Genomic DNA, 15398 nt, shown 5'->3' with positions numbered 1-15398 from the left:
TTTATTTTATTTTATTTTTTTGAGATGGAGTCTCGCTCTGTCACCCAGGCTGGAGTGCAGTGGCATGGTCTTGGCTCACTGCAAGCTCTGCCTCCCAGGTTCACACCATTCTTCTGCCTCAGCCTCCCCAGTAGCTGGGACTACAGGCGCCTGCCACCATGCCTGGCTAATTTTTTTGTATTTTTAGTAGAAATGATGTTTCACCGTGTTAGCCAGGATGATCTCGATCTCCTGACTTTGTGTTCTGGCCGCCTTGGCCTCCCAAAGTGCTGGGATTACAGGCGTGAGCCACTGCACCCAACCTAAAACAACATAGTCTTAAACAACCAATGGGCCAAAGAAGAAATTACAAATGAAATTAGAAAACACTTTGAGGTGAAGGAAAATGAAAATACAACATACCCAAACCTTTAGAATGCAGTGAAAATGGGGAAATTTACAGCTGTAAATGCATACATTAAAAAAGATTCAAATAACTAAAATGAAATTGTTGACTTTACTACAGACCTCATGGAAATAAAAAGGATTATAGGAGAATACTATGACCAATTTATGCCAAAAAATTATATGACATGGATTAAATAAATGATTTCCTAGAAATATACAAACTACCAAATGGACCCAAGAAGTAATAAAAAATTTGAACATATTTATAACACATACAAAGATTGATTCAGTAATTTTAAAAAATCTGACAATGAAAAGCACAGGACCGGATGGCTTCACTGGTGAATTATATCAGTCATTTAAAGAATTAACACCAGTGCTTCTCAAACTTGTCCAAAAAATAAAGAAGAGTGAACACTTCCTAACTTATTCTGTGAGGCTAGTTTTGATACCAAAGCCAGATAAAGATAACACAGGGAAACAGTAGACCAATATCCCTTATGAATATACATGCAAAAATTCTCGACAAAATTCTAGCAAATTGAATGCAGCAGCATATTAAGAGGATTATGCATCATGGTAATTATGTTTTAGCTGGTAGCATCTATCACCTTTTGTCTGTTACTTCTGTTGCTGTTATAAATCCCTCCAAAACTTAGGGCCCACAGTGATACACCTAATATTATTCCCTTTTTAAAGAGCAACTCTTCTGATGCACACATCATGGTATTTTATCTGTAAATACTTTAGAATATAACTCCTAAGAACAAGGATACTCTTTTTAAAAATTTTCTTATATATATTTTGAGACGGAGTCCCTCACTGTTGCTCAGGCTGGAGTGCAGTGGTGCGATCTCGGCTCACTGCAACCCCAGCCTCCCAGGCTCAAGCAGTTCTCATGCCTCAGCCTCTCAAGTAGCTGGGATCACAGGCATGCACCACCATACCCAGCTAAATTTTGTATTTTTATTAGAGATGGGGTTTTGTCATGTTGGCCAGGCTGGTCTTGAACTCCTGGCCTCAAGTGGTCTGTCCACCTTGGCCTCCCAAAGTGCTGGGTTTATAGGCATGAGCCACCACACCCAGCCCAAGGATATTCTTTTACATAATTATGGTACCATTATCATTCCTAAGAAATGTAACATTAGTAACATCAAATATTGTTTATATTCAGATTCTCTCAGTTGTCCCTGCAATGTTTTTTGTGTTTCTTATTTACTTGATAAATAAAAATTGTACATATTTATGGGGTACATAAATATGATATGATATTTTGATATGTATACATTGTGGAATGATTAAGTCAAGCTAATTAACATATATGCCACTTTACCATTAATCAGGCTGATTAACTTATACGCATATCCACTTACATCATTTTTTTATGGTCAGAGTCAGTAATATTTTTATAGCAGATATTTCTTGATTCACAATCGAATAAAAGATCACGTATTGTTTTCCATTGTCATTTCTTGTTATTCTCCTGTAATTTAGAACAGTTTTTCTAGCCCCTTTTTAAAGTTTCAGAGTCCAGGTTGGTTGTTCCATAGAATATCTCAGAATCTGGATTTGTGTGATTATTCCCTTGTTACTAGATTGAAGTTAAACAGTTTTGGCAAGGGTATTATACAGGTGATGTTCCTTCGAATAGCATTACATCAAGAGGTCCAGTGTGTCAATTTGTCCTATTATTGGTGGTGCCAATCAAGTTTGATCACTTAGGTAAGGTAGTAGGTAATCTATAGGATGATACATTAAGACTCTACTCACCCTTTTACTCTTTTATTTTATTTTCCTTGCCTGGGTCAGTGAAGGTATTGTATTATCTATTACTATTATTATTCTTTTTAATACTCAACTTTTCTCAAATTTTACCAGTCAGAACTCCAGGTCCTTATAAATCTGCTCCCTCAGTGTTTGAACACTTCTTGCTCTTTTTAATCACACATCCTTCTGGGGTCACCTTGCACTTTTCCCCAACCCTGGACTCAGCTGTTTCTCCATGGATCTCTTCTTCCTTTTAGTGAGAAATAGTATATTTAGAAATAAAGTTTGTGAATACTAGAGAGTTATATCATCTAGATTTTTTCAGTGGACAGATTTAGGAACCCATCAATCCATCCATCCATCCATTTTGAGTTTATAATCATAGTTCAGTGTTATTTTTTAAAGTAAATATTGGCATATTTGAAGCTTTATTTAGCCTGTAGAAGAAAACTAGAATACCACTTTTTTGAGGAGTCTTTAAAAATTTCTAATAGTGAAAAAATTTGAGTTGCTTGTGGTAAATAACTCAGCTTTTCTTGGAGTTATAGATCTATGGCATTGATTATTTTTGATTAATGAGCTTTCATCTGTTAATGTAGTTTTGGGGCAGTGCCGTGACAATGTTGAGCCAAAAAAGTTGCCAATCACTGAAGAGGAGCAGATTTACCCTTGGGATACCTGTGCAGCCGTTCATGACGTGAGGCTTTCATTATTACAGCGTTATTTTAAGGATGTAAGTACTCTTTATAAAATAGTACTTTTGTCTGCCAAGTTGATGGTTGGTTATTTCCCTCCAGAATTTTATATGTCTTTTACCAAAATGGCATTCTGATGTTAAATTTGAAAGTTTATTAGAAAAAAATTAATATGTGGATAGAAAGAAATGGAAATCTGTTAATAAACATTTCAGGTAATAAATGTGATACCTTTGTTTTAAATGTTGTTTATTGTGTGATACATACATTCAATTAAGTGGAATGATGAGTACAGCAGGTCCTTAAATAATGATTTTTCTTTCAACATTGTTTTGTTATAATGTTGATGAGAAAAAAAATTCCCTACCGGGGCCACTGTCAGTGTGGAATTTGTGTGTTCTCCCCATGTCTTTATGGGTTTTGTCTGGGTATTCCAGTTCTTCCTACTTCCCAAAGATGTGCTGCACATTAGGTTAATTGGCATGTCTAAATTATCCTGGTATGAGTGAGTATGGGTGTGGATGTGAGTGTGTCCTGCCATGGGATGGTATCCTGCCCAGGGTCAGTTCCTACCTTGTGCTCTGAGCTGCGGGAATAGGCTCCAGCCACCTATGACTGTGAACTAGAATGTTGGAAAATGAATGAAATAATGAAAACATATTTTTTTATTTTTAAATTTACAAAGTGTATGATAAAGTAAAAATTTATAAAGCATATGATAATTATACAACTGCATAATAACCATGTGGTATGAAAGGGCTCAGTGAACCTGCATATTTGTTATTGTTTTTAAATTGCATGGTAATAGGAAGTACTCTTTAACAATTTTCACTTTGCAAATACTTATTCCTTAATTTAACCCATCACCACTACTACTCACAGTACTCATTGTTTTGTTAAAAACTGGGTAAATCGTTACCTTGTTTCTGATAACCTTTCTCAAATGTGTGCATACTCTGCATTCATTTCAGTGGTTCATATTAGAAATGTTTTGGGTCTTTAGAAGTTCTGATGATGTTTTTGTAATCAGAAATATACTATAGGAATTTAACTCCTGTTTATATCAGTTAGCTTATGGTTAAATTAGTTTTGTTCCACATAATTTGCTTAAAGTCACAGTTTCCAAGAACCTATTGATAACATTAAGTGAGGACTTAATGTATTAACTCTTGGACACTTTTGTTATGGTGGGAATATTGTATGAAGATTTTTGCCTCCCTCTTTTACTTTCATTTAAAGATATGTAATAAAATTTCATTCTGATACTTTTAAAATGTAAAGTAAGGATGGATTTGATTCATATCTGCTATGACTTCTTATAAACTTGGTAGTTTTTTTCTGTGTTTTGCATTTAGGGACTCTGGAACTCATAAGTATCTGAAGGCTTTCAAGATAATCTTTAGTAGCAGCAGCATTGTTAATGTCTTTTTAAAATTTCTGTATTCCTTTTGATGTTTCCTGAGTGGATTATCAAATGGGGTTTCCTTTCTCCTGTTGTAGCTTTTTAAATCTACTGTGTCTTGAATTAAATAAAGATAAGATATAAGCTTAAAATATAAAGTAAAACATTTTTAGTTAGCTATATGAGATGATTATATGGATAGATTTCCAAATAGAACTTCTTTCTTGCCCATAAATCCATTGAAGTGGAAGAAATTAGTAAGATAAGTGGAAGACAGAATACATAATCAGAATAAATAAGAACTGACCTCGTGATGATAAGAGCCAGAGTAGAGTCTGGTTCCTTAATATGCTAGACTGACAAGAAGGTTTCTGGTGGCTTCTACAGCCGATGGACCAACAGGGAGGTATTGTGTGATCAGAAAGAATCCTAGACCAGAAAAACTGGGGTTTGGTCCTGATTCTGCCATTTCTGAGCAATGTGAGCTTGGCCAAATCCCTTAAGTGGCCTGAGACTCAATTTCCTCATCTGTAAAATAGGGCTGATAATGATCTTTCATGCAGTAATCACCAGGTTAGAGTTCACTCTCCATATAGGTCACTCTGCATATAATACAGGTCAATATAAATGTAAAGTGATGTTTTAAATATTCAAGCTATCCCATTTAGGAAGGCTAGGTTAGGCCTGTTAGGCAGTTTGGGTTAGGTAATAAGGGTCATGCTTCCATATATTTTCAGAGACTTTAAAATGAAATTATGGTTGTTTTGTAGCAATATGTGTATGTGCATGTGTATAAATACATGTATGTGCACACACACACACATATTTTCACACTTTGTTCTTTATTGCTTTGGACTTTTTTTTTTTTTTTTTTTTTTTGAGATGGAATCTCACTCTGTCTCCAGGCTGGAGTGCAGTGGTGTGATCTCGGCTCACTGCAACCTCCCCCTCCCAGGGCCCGTGTTCAAATGATTCCCCTGCCTCAGCCTCCTGGGTAGCTGGGACTACAGGTGCCCGCCACCACACCCGGCTAATTTTTTATATTTTTAGTAGAGACAGGGTTTCACCATGTTGGCCAGTATGGTCTCGATCTCTTGACCTTGTGATCCGCCCACTTTGGCCTCCCAAAGTGTTGGGATTACAGGCATGAGCCACTGCACCTGGCTTGCTTTGGATTTTTTTTTACAGGATACATATATTACTTTATTAATCAGAGACCAATAAATATTTTCTTTTCTTTTTTTTTTTTTTTTTGAGACGGAGTCTCGCTCTGCCGTCCAGGCTGGAGTGCTATGGCCAGATCTCAGCTCACTGCAAGCTACGCCTCCCGGGTTCACGCCATTCTCCTGCCTCAGCCTCCCGAGTAGCTGGGACTACAGGCGCCCGCCACCTCGCCCGGCTAATTTTTTTGTATTAGTAGAGACGGGGTTTCACCATGTTAGCCAGGATGGTCTCGATCTCCTGACCTCGTGATCCGCCCGTCTCGGCCTCCCAAAGTGCTGGGATTACAGGCTTGAGCCACCGCGCCCGGCCAATATTTTATTTTCAAGGAAAATTGGGAAATGATGCTAAGTTCTGCTTTTGCAGAAATTTACTGCCACCTTATTTAGACTTTATTTTCTTGTCATAATGACACAGGATTCTTTTGGTGCCACTTCACTAGGTGGCACCACTGCCTGGGCTTCGCTAGGGCCCACTGGGCTCACTCTACCCAGGCTGGCTGGCGGGCCATGCTAAGCTTGCTCCCTAGTCTGGATCCCTCAACCATTGCAGCTCTAAGCTCTGCCTGTGGTGGGGCTAGATGTGCTGCAAGCAGCTTCTGTGGCTGGGTGCCAGCATTCAAATGACAGGGATGCAGTGGCACCCAAAAACTCAGAGACATCAGCAACCGCAGAGCCCCAAGGGAGTGTCACAGCTTCTGCTTGGGAGTGCCGAGGTCTGGGCCCCCAGAAGGGTTGCAGCTCTTCACTCCCATAGTCCAGTGAATGGGAGCGTGTCACAACTCTTTTCATTCCCACTACCCACAGTTCTGTGAGCCGGCCAGGAGTGTGTTACAGCCCTTTTTGCTCCTGCCATTTGGTGGGTAGGTTCATGTCCCACAACCAAGAAGAATGAAGTACATGGACACCAGAGAGTGAGCAAGGCAGAGAAGAATTTTATCAAGTGACAGGAAAGATCTCAACAACAAGACAGGGGGCCTGAAAACACGTAGCTGCCTGTGTGACTGACTCTGTGGTTTTTATGGTCTCAGAATGGGGGAGTGCGTGCTGAATGGTCCATGTGTGGACCTGATAAAAGCAGCACTATTTGATTGGCTAAAAGGCTTTGAGGAAGTTCTCACTCCAGTCATGGACTCTACCTGAAACTGCAGCTGGTTTTCAGGCTTTAAATTGTCTGTGGTTTGAAGGTTGGGTTTCACCAGGGACCTGGCCCTGTCTACCTAGGAATTTGTCTGTCACCTGCCACTATCAATAATCCTGGTTTTAATTTTTATCATTTTTAATTACTTTAGAGTAAACAGGTAAAGATGAATCCCAACACCAAATAGAAAACTTAAAAAAAATTCAATCAAAATAAACCTAGACCTAAGAGCATAGTAATTTTGAAGAAAGAGATGATCTAATAAATGAGAGCAAAAAAGGAGGGTATCTCTTTTTTGCAGCCAGAGTAATTATTCATTTCTAGAAAAAAATATTTTTTATAAAAAGTCTCCAAACTGAAATCTGAGTTGGGTTATACTCTGTTGTGTTTCTGTCAGTGATTGTGAGATTTGTATTCCCACATCATTACTTTTGTATGCTTTTATAAGACCTGTTTTATGTATATATGGCATATTCCCTAGACTGCATACCTTTGAAGGTCCAGAGCTGTGCCTCATGTTGATTCAGAGGCTAGCACATGCTATGTGTGTTGTAGATGCTTACTGGGTTTCATCCTGAGTTACTCTAAACATAAGAGTACCAGAGTGGTAGCTGGACCAGAGTGTATAAAGCAGAAGCATGACCCTCAGTGGGCACTGATATTGATTATAGGATTAAACTGTAGATTCTACTGTCTTCAGATGAAATGCATGCATTTTACAGAATTGACATGTAGAATATTAGTTATGTAAAACAGTGCATTCACTGTAGAAACTGGAAGTGTAACACATGGGAAATATGACACAACAGAGAGAAGGAACCTGACCTTTGGAGTTAGACAGACTTGAATTTGAACTGATAACTTAGTGATCTTACTAAAGTTATCATTCCTCTCTTGTAAAAAGGGGTAACTCCAGCTACTGTATTAGGTTTTAGTAATTATTGAGGTTGTGACATTTCAGTGTTAGGCACTTAGCACAGTAGTGGATACTTGAGGTCTCCCTAAAATACTAGTCTCACATTATTAAATGTTATCCTGCATTTTTTGACTGTCAAACTCAAACATCTAAAAGTTGTATAGACAAATAATTCATTGTTTCCAGTTTTAAAAGCTAACCATTTTTATTAAAAATACAGATTAATTGCCTTTTTGTAGTATAGTGCCAAAGAGAGCAGCTGGTTTATTAACTGACTACCAATCATTCTAAATGATCTAACACCAAAATCTGCTTCTATTTCAAGCAGCTCCAAAATGTAAAACAAGGATGAGCAGGGCTCCTGTTGTTTTTCTCATTTGTAACAGAAGCCTGCTAACCAGCTGTATTTGATTTATGCGGCTTCACATCTTTAAATTGGCTGGGAAGTCATTTTGTACTATGTAATACACAGTACTTTCAACTTTAGATACTCATGAAGAGTCTTGATTTAATATCGGAACTTTACTATCATTTAAAGATCATTGGTCATCTTATATTATAAAAATAAAATCTAAAGATTGACTCAGTTTTTTAGCATGTAAGTACATGCTTGTTTGATGGCTCTCAAATCTTGCATCATATGCTGCCACTCCTGTTAGATCTTGTGCTTTCACATTGCTCTGGCCTGCCCATCTATCTACTGTAGATTGTAGAAAATAAATTCAAGTTTAGGCCCAAATGCTATTTGACAGAGGCCAATTGATGAAAATTCTAAGGAAGAGATTTTAGGAGAAAAAGTCTTCAGCCTATTTATAAGTTTAGAGGGAGGAATTAGCAATGAAAGAGAAGTTGAAGATGTAAAAGAGAAAGGAAAGATGAAAGATAGAAACCTTTAAAACAAATCTGGAGCCAGGCATGATGGCTCATGCCTATAATCCCAGCACTTTGGGAGGCCGAGGTGAGCGGATCACTCTCTGAGGTGAGACCAGCCTGATCAACACGGAGAAACCCCATCTCTACTAAAAATACAAAATTAGCCAGGCATGGTGGCGCATGCGTGTAATCCCAGCTACTTGGGAGGCTGAGGCAGGAGAATTACTTGAATCCGGGAGGCGGAGGTTGTGGTGAGCCAAGATTGCGCCATTGCACTCCAGCCGGGGAGACAAGAGTGAAACTCAAATCTCAAAAAAAAAAAAAAAACTCAAAAAACAAAAACACAAATTTGGAAAGGATATATAGTTTGCTTATATAGTCTGGGTCCCTTCTTTATTGTATATTATAGTAAGACCTTGTAAATATTAAGGCATGTTTTTGGGTTATTCTTATGACTAGATTTATACTTTATAAAGATATATGGAGGGTACATCATTGAGAGAACAAATTGGAGTTAAGGAGACGAGTTAAGAAACTGTTTAAGAACCCCTTCTCCCAGTCTGTGGGATATAGACTTGAATATTATGTAGTGGAAAAGAAGAGGAAAGACCAAAATCATGAGTTATTTAGGACACAGAATCCATATGATTTGGGAACTGATACTGTGATATGAAGGTAAGAGTGTGATATAGAATGACTCTTGGCTTTCTGAGTGGTGACTAAATAGATTGTGGAGTTATTGAACCAAGAGGAAGGAAATGATTCATGGAGAAGCTAACAATTTACATTTTTGGCACATTGATTTTATATTTTCTGTGGGACATTAAACTGGAGATTTCTGAGTGGCATGAGTACTTGTATCTAACAGGCAAGAGATCTAAGCTTGCGGGGTAGTCGAAATTACTGCTTAAATCACTAGGAAAAATAGTTTAATGAGAAGAGAGTAGCACTGAGAATAGAACCTTGAGGAGCAGAGGAGTAGACATTGAAGGAGTAGTGAAGAAAAAAAGATCCTTAGAAGGAAGGCTGAGAAAAGCAGTTAAAGAGGCAGGAACAAAACCAAGAGAGAGTAGCTTTAAACCAGAGGAAAGCAGGCGTTTCAAGAAGTAAGTTGTTAATGTCAGAAATCAGAGAGAGATTAAGTACCATACTTAATCTCAGCAACAGTATAGTTCATATTGAACTATAGTGTAATATTGAGAGCATATATTTTATGGAGCGGACAAAGGCTAATTCATAATATTTATTCTCTTTCATTATGAGTATAGAAGTTTGGGAGCTGCAACTTCATGGTATTCCAATTTTAAAGATAGTGTCTTAAGACTATCTAGTCAGGCATTAATTGATACCACAAAAATAGAAACTTCACATTAATATAAAAATAGAAAATTATGCAGAGGTTTATGTGGACATATTAATATTTAAATATGTTTATACTTTAAAATTAATTGTATTTGTCTTCTTTTTATTTTGAAGAGTTCATGTCTCTTGGCAGTATCAATTGGCTGGGAAGGAGGTGTTTATGTACAAACCTGTGGTCACACATTACATATAGATTGTCATAAATCTTACATGGAATCATTACGGGTAAGTTGCAAAAATTTTTTAAAGTTGCGTGTATCTTTCCAGGTATTAAATCTTCTTATAGTATATACATCCCAATTCCAGCTCATCTTTTTAGGTGGTTTTGATCATCGTATAAACTATCCAGTCTCACTTTAACACAGACCTGTTCAACTTCAAGGATTTTAATTTTAAATTTCATTTTGGCAGCTGGCTGAATGCAGTGGCTCATGCCTGTAATCCCAGCACTTTGGGAGGCCGAGTTGGGCAGATCACTTGAGGTCAGGAGTTCGAGACCAGCCTGGCCAACGTGGCCACCTGGCCAACCTGGCAAAACCTTGTCTCTACTAAAAATACAAAAATTAGCTGTGCATGGTGGTGTGCACTTGTAATCCCAGCTACTCGGGAGGCTGAGGCAGGAGAATCACTTGACTCTGTGAGGCAGAGGTTGCAGTGAACGGAGATTGCACCACTGCCCTCTAGCCTGGGCAACAGAGCAAGACTCCATCTCAAAAAAAAAAAAAAGAAAAGAAAAGAAAAGAAAAATTTTTTTCACTTCAGCAACTGACTTCCATGGCTGCACTTTAGACTTTGCTACTCTCTCTGAAATATTAGGCTTTAATATCCTACCATATCATCTTATGATTATCACATAAGTTCTCTTGTCTTCACTCTCATTATTGTGATTTGCCTCTGACATCGAGATCTATAGTCCTTTAACCCTTTGAATTTTTTCCTAGTGTATTAGCTCTTTGCTATCCTCTCTTTCTTGTACTAGACCCATTCTGTTCTTGTGAATCTCATTTAATCAGCCTCCTTTGACTTTAGACCCAGTCAGCTATCCCAGCTAGAAAAGTCATAAAACTAAGTGAATGGTTATTATCACAAACTTGTGGCTTCCTATAACAGTGTCTTAGACTAGAGTTATGGGCTGTAAATACTACCTATGAATTCATTTACCTGTCTTTGATCAGTTCCTTCTCCTGTTTTCCTCAGCAGCTATTCCAAACCTTTGCCTCCCCAAGATTCATTTCCTCTTAACAGATTTTGTCTCTTCCTTTGTCATGAAGAAAACAGTGTCTGTTGTCATATTCTCTTAGATTCCTGTCTTGCTTTTCTATTCCCTGATAAATGAGTCTAACATCCCAACCAGTCTTTTCTTTGCTACTCTTTGAGGTAGTACTATAGCCCTTCTTCTGTTCAGGAATAACTTTTCTGCCTGAGCTCTGGTAGACCTTTCTCCCCAACACCTCAGGGGCCTTGATTCATCAGTAGGTAACCTCTTTTTCTTCTGTATTTTCAGTTTTTCTGCCTCTTCTGCCCCTTCTCAGCTCATCAGGAGCTGAGTTCAAACCTCTCCCATTCAGAATCCTTCCCTGGACATTACATTTTCTTATTTTCCCATAGCTGAAGACTTCTCTTTCTCCTTCAGTGTAACTTTTATTTTATTTATTTATTTATTTTTTGAGATGGGGTTCTCACTCTGTTTCCCAGGATGGAGTGCAGTGGCTAGATCATAGCTCACTGAAGCCTTACACTCCTGAGTACAAGCAGTGCAACTTCTTAAAAGCAACTTCTTAAATACAGGTCTACTATATTCCCATATTCCTAACTCAGAAGCAGTAGATATCTCTTTTTTCCTTCCTGTTCTTCACCTCTCACTTTCAGTCCCTTACCAAAATTCTATTGATTTTGCCTTCTAAACCTCACTTGACTATATTCTACCTTCACTAATCCCACTGCTACTTTTTTGTGTATGCCTTCCTCGCTCATCTTGATTATAGGAATTGCTTTCTTATTGATTTCCTTACTCCAGGTGTAATTTATTTACTACATTGAGCTTTCTAAAATTTAAATCGACAATATGTGGTGTTGGCTTAAAATCTCTTGCTGTCTTCCTCCTGATAGGATAAAGTTCACTATTCTCTGAATGGCGTTCAGGTACTCCAGGATCTGGACTTGCCTATTGCTTTAGTGTTGTCTTCCATCAATTCAACATTAATAAGCTAATTACTAGTTCCTTAAGCACATTATGCATTTTTCATATCCCTGTATTCAACTATTCTTTCAGCAAATATTTATTCAGTATCTACAGTGTTCCAGATACTATGATAATCATTGTGGATACAATGGTACATAAGGCACAGTTCCTTCCCTCAATGAGTTTAGTATGTATTATGTAAGAGAGACAAGTAAACAGTTACAGTATGCGTGCTAAATGTTAGGTATACACAGAGTCTTACTGGAACATCTCCCAGGTGCCAGAACATTTTGATGGAGTAAGGCGCTTGAGTGATGAGAGACGAGACAGAGTAAGTAATTAAGGTTTACATTGTAAGGGGCCTTCTGGTCCATTTAATGAATTTGGACTTTACATAGATTCCTCAGAGAAAGCCATTAAAGACTTAAGCAGAAATATAAAATGTCCAGAAGAGTCATTGCGACAGTTGTGTAGAAAGGGGATTGCAGAAAAGTAAGAAAGAATGTGGTGGGGGTTTGGACTTACTCATGTCTATGAAAATGGAGAAGAGAATATAGATTTGAAATATATTTAGAAGGACAGTCTTGTGGGGCATGAGGGGGACGAAGGAATCAAGGTGAGAGGTTATGATGACACTGAAAGATTTTGATTGGAAATAACAAAGTCTCAAATTAGACATTAGACACGACGCATTAGGTCATGTAGTGGTATGTTTGGGAGACAACTTAGAGAAATTAGTAAAGGGGACAGAAAGAAGAAAGTAGATGGAAGGCCTGATGGGGTTAATTAATTATATATTTGTGATGGGAGATGGGCAGGATATGGAATGAGTTGCTATGAGACCCTTCTCTCTTGAGATATGAGGTGTAACCTTATGCTTCTAGAGTAAAGGGGACAGGGGTGGGGAAGGTGAGTGACTTGGCAGGTGAGGAGGTGGTTTGAAAAACCACTTTGGGGGCCAGGTACAGTGGCTCATGCCTGTAATTTCAGCACTTTGGGAGGCTGAGGCTGATGGATAACTTAAGGTCAGGAGTAAGACCAGCCTGGCCAACATGGCGAAATCCCGTCTCTACTAAAAATACAAAAATTAGCTGGGCATGGTGGCGAGCCCCTGTAATCCCAGCTGCTTGGGAGGCTGAGGCAGGAGAATTTCTTAAACTCGGGAGGCGGAGGTTGCAGTGAACTGAGATTGCGCCATTGCACTCCAGCCTGGGCAACAAAAGCAAAATTCCATCTCAAAAAATAAATAAATAAATAAATACATACATAAAAAATAAAAAAACAAAAACAGGAAAACCACTTTGGGATTGGATGACAAAGTGCTTCCTAGGATGTGGAGAAAGAGTGCCAGGCAGTATGCAGGACAGAGTTGAGGTTGGAAACAGTTTGTAGCAAGAAGGCATTTCATTTTTCTCAGACAACACTCAGTTTGAGTGCAGAATTGGAGAAGGCATACATTGGATTAATTTAGTATGAAGGCTTTGTTTGGTGTGAATGATGAAGGGATACATGGAGGGCAAGTGGGAAGTATTGCCATGAGTTTTTGAAGTGGTAGACAATGGTGTGCAGATGGGATAGGAAAAACCTGATGAGGCTAGGAGAAAAAGAAGGGAAATAAAGGAGGTGGAAGTTGGTAGTCAGAATATAAGATGTTCAAATTTAATATTTTCAGATCACGAGTAATTTTGAGTTATTACAGGACAAGGGATATTGTTATGGTAACAGGTGCTGGAGTAGAGTGGAAGCCAAAACTATAGGCGCTGATGAGCTTAAGGAGCTGAAGGACTGAGGTATAAGATTGGTTGTATACATATATAGTGAAACTGCATAGGAAGATGCAGGACTTGGAGTGATGAGGAAAACATATCAAGGTACCAAAGTCTTCAGTGGTTGCGGGCAGTAGGTGGCAGTGAAAAGGAAGGAAAAGGATAGTATTGCTATATGACATGAGCCACAAATACAAGGGAATGCAAGAGTAATGATCTTGGGCCAGCACCAGAGGGTGCTGAGATGTGAGAGATGTAGGAGGGTGAGCTGAGAGGGTTTCTGGGGGTGCTTCAGTAGAGAACCTAGCTTCAGTTATAGCAAAAAAGACTATCTAGCATTCTTTAGAATTAAGGCTGCCAAGAAGCTTATCACAGAATGTTCTGTGACCAGGACCATTGCCCCAATTTTTAGCACTCTCTTTTTTGTGTATTTTTAAAACTTAGCTAACAAATCTTCTCTGGGAAGGCTTCTCTGTTGTTGCATTTATCGCACTATAATTTATTTGCCCGATTTTGCTTTTAAATTGTGAGCACCTTAAGAAGGAAAAATGTATCTTAACTCTTTATGCTATCACCTCGCACAGTATTTATCACATAGTAGGAACTTAGTAAATGTTTGTAGAATTGGATTTAGGAAGTATGTTGTTACATTTTTAAGGACTTAAAAAGTTAATGTCAAAAAGTGAAAAATAGAATTCATAGTTCTCATAGTCAAAGTACTTGAGATGCAGATATAATGAAATGAGCACTAACTCAGTTGTCCAATCAGTTGTATTTAGCAGTTAGACACTTTAGAAGTTACTTTTTTGAGGCTTATTTGCTCTCAAAAGCTATTTATCCTAGATCAAGGAACATGAGCATTGGGATAATCTTCCCAGTAGTCAGTTACAGATTATGAAAACAGGGGTGTGGGGTAAGAGGAGGGTGACCCACTTTAATGTGGCCTGTTTTTTGAATTATTGTTTATCTTAAATCCACATTTCAGATTAATTGCATCATCACTTGAATGTTTCATACTGAGAGAAGAGTAAGATACTTAAACAGTGTGTTGGTGAGGGCAAGTGTTATGTAATTGCTCTGATGTAGGAAGTGATTTGGTGAACTTTAACAGTTAAATGAAGGATTTTGTTTATTTCTTTATGACATATTAGAGATGTCTTTTTTTGTATGGTTTATTTATTTACTATAAAATGGGTGGTATAATTTTTGTTTTCTGTAAATGTGTGTATCATGCATCTGTATGTTTATTTCATCTTTTAGAATGATCAGGTTCTTCAGGGCTTCTCAGTGGACAAAGGAGAATTCACGTGTCCCCTCTGTAGGCAGTTTGCTAACAGTGTTCTTCCATGTTATCCTGGAAGCAGTGTGGAAAATAACCCTTGGCAACGTCCTAGCAACAAAAGCATACAAGATCTCGTAAAGGAAGTGGAGGAGCTGCAGGGACGACCGGGAGCTTTCCCAGTAAGCATCAGTGTAAGGCATAAATATCCTGGTTAACTCAGCTCTGATTTTCTGCTTTCATTTTCATTCAGTTTATAAATTACTCTGGACTTTTACATATTTAGTAGAAATTGCTTTTAGAGGTTTTGTTCTCTTCTATTTATATTTAAATAAAAGTAATAGAAATTATTATCAAAGGCTATACTTCTCTTTAGGCTAAATTCTTAGTTTTAATATACATCTAAAA

General features: G+C 38.0%; 1 protein-coding gene across 8 annotated transcripts in view; it reads left to right on the top strand.

The window, feature by feature from the left end:
- The window catches only part of UBR3 (ubiquitin protein ligase E3 component n-recognin 3), a 279870-nt gene that overhangs the window by 172443 nt on the left and 92029 nt on the right, over nt 1-15398 (top strand). For 6 of the 8 annotated variants that reach the window (XM_033231180.1, XM_033231173.1, XM_033231172.1 and 3 more), the window contains 3 exons: nt 2754-2887; nt 9878-9988; nt 14972-15184. In XM_033231180.1, the coding sequence (XP_033087071.1) occupies nt 2754-2887; nt 9878-9988; nt 14972-15184 (458 nt within the window). The remainder of the gene's footprint in view (nt 1-2753; nt 2888-9877; nt 9989-14971; nt 15185-15398) is intronic. The other 2 variants (XM_033231176.1, XM_033231174.1) reach the window with 1 other exon arrangement.

Source organism: Trachypithecus francoisi, unplaced genomic scaffold (genome assembly GCF_009764315.1).
Source record: "Trachypithecus francoisi isolate TF-2019V2 unplaced genomic scaffold, Tfra_2.0 Lachesis_group13, whole genome shotgun sequence".
Taxonomy (NCBI): Eukaryota; Metazoa; Chordata; class Mammalia; order Primates; family Cercopithecidae; genus Trachypithecus; species Trachypithecus francoisi.
Note: the sequence above shows the minus strand (reverse complement) of the source record. Positions and strands in the feature narration are given on the sequence as shown.